Raw genomic sequence first — 3738 nt, forward strand, 5'->3', positions numbered from 1 at the left:
GCATATTGTTTATTTAGTAAATTCTAGTAGTTTAGAGATTTTGATACTTTTTTGTAAATTTTAAAAGAATAATTAAAAAAAATGTTACTACACACAAAAATCCTTTTTGTCAGTGTGCTACCTGAACAAAAATGTGCAAACATGAAACTAAGCTTTTATTTTGTTTGTTTTCTCTTCTGACTGAAACACTGCAAATATCCCATCAGACTCATACTTTCAAATACCCTTTTTTTCCCACAAAAATGCTCCCATCATCTTTCAACAAACTCATTTTACTTTCCAACCCATCATGTCAGTAATAAATCAACCAGAACTGGACGAGAGTTTTACAGTAGATGAAAAAAAAAATCAAAGCACATTATGTTAATTTGTGGGAACGATTGGAGGAACCAGTCAACTTTAGCTTCATGATTACACACAGCGGTGGTCAAACACACACCGACCGTCATGCAATCAAAGCACACCGCCTCACTCACCTGTCTTGGTCGGCACTGCGGAAGCGGGGGAGGATCATGTGGCGGAAACTGCTCGTTCGGTCCAGTTTCGGCTGGCTCTTGGCCCTCTTGATTGAGCCCTTCAACCTTTTACTGAGGAAACTCTGGAGGATAGAGGAGGAGGAGGAGAGCAGTGACGAGGACGAACACAGAGGAAGACGGGGGGAGGGCGAGCGTGGTGTGAATGTGTCAAAAAGATGAGGGAGGGAGGGAGGATGGGACTCAGCACAGGTGTGGTTTCAGATAATTATTGGGTGAACAGACAGTGTAGAACGCATCAAATAAATCAATTCAGAACAAAATCAAAACACAAACAAACAAAAAGATGGAACACATGATGTGTGGGGGGGGGGGGAGGGAGAGCACAACACATATCTGTTATTAACAGGAACTGTGTCCAGTTTCTGCAGACAGGTGTAGTGCCTCAACACATCCTGCGGTGGGCAGCGGTGGGCCGTACAGTCCAGCAAGACCAGGACCAGTTTGTCCCGCAGATCTGAAAACCTGCATTTATAAAGAAACCCTTAGCAAAGAATAGTATGCTTGAAGTTCATCTTAATAGGCATGCTTAAGTATAAGTTTAAGTATATCAAGTATACTAGGCACCATGTATTTGTAGTGTACTAGAAAGTATATAAATTTAATACTTGTTTGTACTAAATTTGGACTTTTTTATATAAAAAAGTATACTTTAAGTATACTGTTATGTATTTTATAAAGTATACTTTAAGTGCATGTCATTAAATACACTAAAGTATATAAAAGTTTATTTCCCTAAATGTACTTTTATTTACCGTTTACACTGATATAAGTAGCAGTTTATTAACAAGTATATTTTTAGGACTGAATTGGCCAACAATAAGTTTATGAAAGTACGCTCAGAAGAATACTGAAAGTAATTTTCTAAGTGTACTTTTAGTTTAATCTTGAAATATACTACAGATAAACCAGTCTGTGTGAAAATGTACTTTCAGCGTACTACTAAAGTTGATCTTGGCCAAAACTTTAAACATTAGTATAGATTAAGTATACTTGAATTTGTAGTATATTTTAGTACAAGCCAAGTTTAGTGTAAGGTAAACTTGGTTAAGTATAGCTCAGAAAAGTACATAAAAAATAAACTGGAAGTATATATTTTTAATTAGTATACATAAAGAATACTTGTATATACTACTTTTTGCTAAGGGAAGGATTTCTGAGCTGTGGCGCTAGGCTGGACAGTTTGTTTCAGAACCAACAGGCAAATACTGCAAAATATTTTAAAAAACACATTTACAACCAAATGACCCTAAATTTAATGCAGTTTTGAAGTATTTTCCTTTTCTTCAAAAGTATTATTCACCTTAGTATTCAAGTTTATTACTGAGTGTACATGCAGAGGTATTTAAATGAGAGTTAAGCATCATTATTTGTTGTTTTCTTTCTTATCTTTGATAAAAAAAAAAAGCTTTACATAAAAAGCATTTGCAGCCAGAGGCGTGTCAGTGAGATCATTTCTATCCGTATCACATAACAACATTATGCAGCAGCAGAAGGACTGCAGGGAAGTGACACTTTGTCATCTGGTGTGAGTCAAACCCTTCTGAAGCCCGTCTTCAGGACATGACTGCAGGACTTGGCTCCATCTGCTGGTTCCGAGCTCACAACGTGACTAAATTCAATCAGATTGGCTGCTCTGTCTGACATGTCAAGTGAACCACAAAGAGTCTCAATCTCATGAAGTCAGAGGGAGAAAAAGGGGCACTGGCTTGTTGGGTTCTGTTGATGCTCTGAGGCTGCTTTGTCTTGGTTGGACATCAGACTGTATTTTTTTTATCAATAACCCACCTTTATTCTAGTATTTGAAGCTGGTTCAGTTTTTTTTCCATCTTTGAGCAAACAGTCTTAAAGGTAGAGCTGCTCTTCTGTAGCTTGTCCTATTTATACTGTTTTGTCCTCATTTCCTCTCATCGTTGGAACAGAGATGTGGTGAAAACAGCTGCAGAACCAGCAAAACATCCTCTAAGAAAGCTCTCATCCCTCGCCACAGAAAATACAGTCTCTGCCTGCGAGACTAAAGTCAGGGATCAAAAGGCTCTCTAGGTGGTTCCCAGCACAGCTGACATGATTGGCTGCCTTGACCTGCAAAATGTGCACTAATAAGTGAACGTATTCCAGGCTATTTTTAGGGTTAGATGCAGTAAATCGTCCTGCTCAGAGGCTGCTGTGAGCCAGCAGAAACACTGGATCTGTTGGGTTTTGTTTTTGAGAGTTGTTTGATTTCCATGAATCAAAAAGCTTTTCTTGGGCTTCACGCCACGTTAGGTCCTCCTTCACCCAGGATTATGACCTCACTGCACCCTGATGATTGAGCAGAACCTGTCTGTGAAGCAGGCGTGATGCTGCCACACTCAGGAGAGCTGCTGTGAACGAGTCAAACTGCAGCTGTGCTTCTGAGCTGGGCCTGCAGGAAAATCCTGATGAGTTGGACACACCAGCCTGCGACGACATTGTGATTATTATTTTTATTTGAGCATTTTTTAACAAATCCCAATGAGATCTCAGAATTATTTTCAAGGCCTGAAGCCAACATGTTTCTGAGGAGTGGGGGAAACCGGAGTATCTGGAAAAAAAAAAACCTACGCAAACATGAGGAGAACACGCAAACTCCTCACAGGAAGACACCAGGTCCAAACCGGGGATCAAACCCAGGACCTTCTTACTGTGAGGTGTCGGTGCTAACCACTGATCCGCCGTGCTGCTGCTTTCAGGGAAAACCTGACGCACAAAGTTTTATAGGATGTTGAAAAGCGAGCAGTCAGATGACAGAAACTGATCCTGAAACACTTTGGAGACTTCGTGGGAACACCTTCATGAATCAAAAAGAAAAAAAATTGGTCCTCTGGACGGGTTCCTCTTCAGTGAAATGTTTTGTCCACTTATTTTTTTCTTTTTGCTTTTTTTCTACACTGCAAAAACTGTCCATCTCACCAAGTTTTAAAACCTTATATCAGCCAAAAAGTCTTTTTGATCTTGTTTTCAGACTGATTTACTAAACAAGAACTGATTGTGTAAGAATAATCATCTTGTTTTCAGAATGTGTAAGATTATTTGTCTTGTTAGTCTTCTTGAAATACTTGATTTGACTCAATTTTTTCTTATTTCAAGAATCTTACCAAGACAAATAATCTTACACATTCTGAAAACAAGACGATTATTCTTACACAATCAGTTCTTGTTTAGTAAATCAGTCTGAAAACAAGAT

At 38.8% G+C, this 3738-nt stretch overlaps 1 protein-coding gene across 3 annotated transcripts in view; it reads right to left on the reverse strand.

Moving 5' to 3' along the window:
• Positions 1–3738, reverse strand: part of syngap1b (synaptic Ras GTPase activating protein 1b) — a 222439-nt gene that overhangs the window by 49403 nt on the left and 169298 nt on the right. For all 3 annotated transcript variants that reach the window (XM_014023448.1, XM_014023447.1, XM_014023449.1), the window contains one exon: positions 477–598. In XM_014023448.1, coding sequence (XP_013878902.1) covers positions 477–598 — 122 coding nt within the window. The remainder of the gene's footprint in view (positions 1–476; positions 599–3738) is intronic.

Source organism: Austrofundulus limnaeus, unplaced genomic scaffold (genome assembly GCF_001266775.1).
Source record: "Austrofundulus limnaeus strain Quisiro unplaced genomic scaffold, Austrofundulus_limnaeus-1.0 Scaffold370, whole genome shotgun sequence".
Classification (NCBI taxonomy): domain Eukaryota; kingdom Metazoa; phylum Chordata; class Actinopteri; order Cyprinodontiformes; family Rivulidae; genus Austrofundulus; species Austrofundulus limnaeus.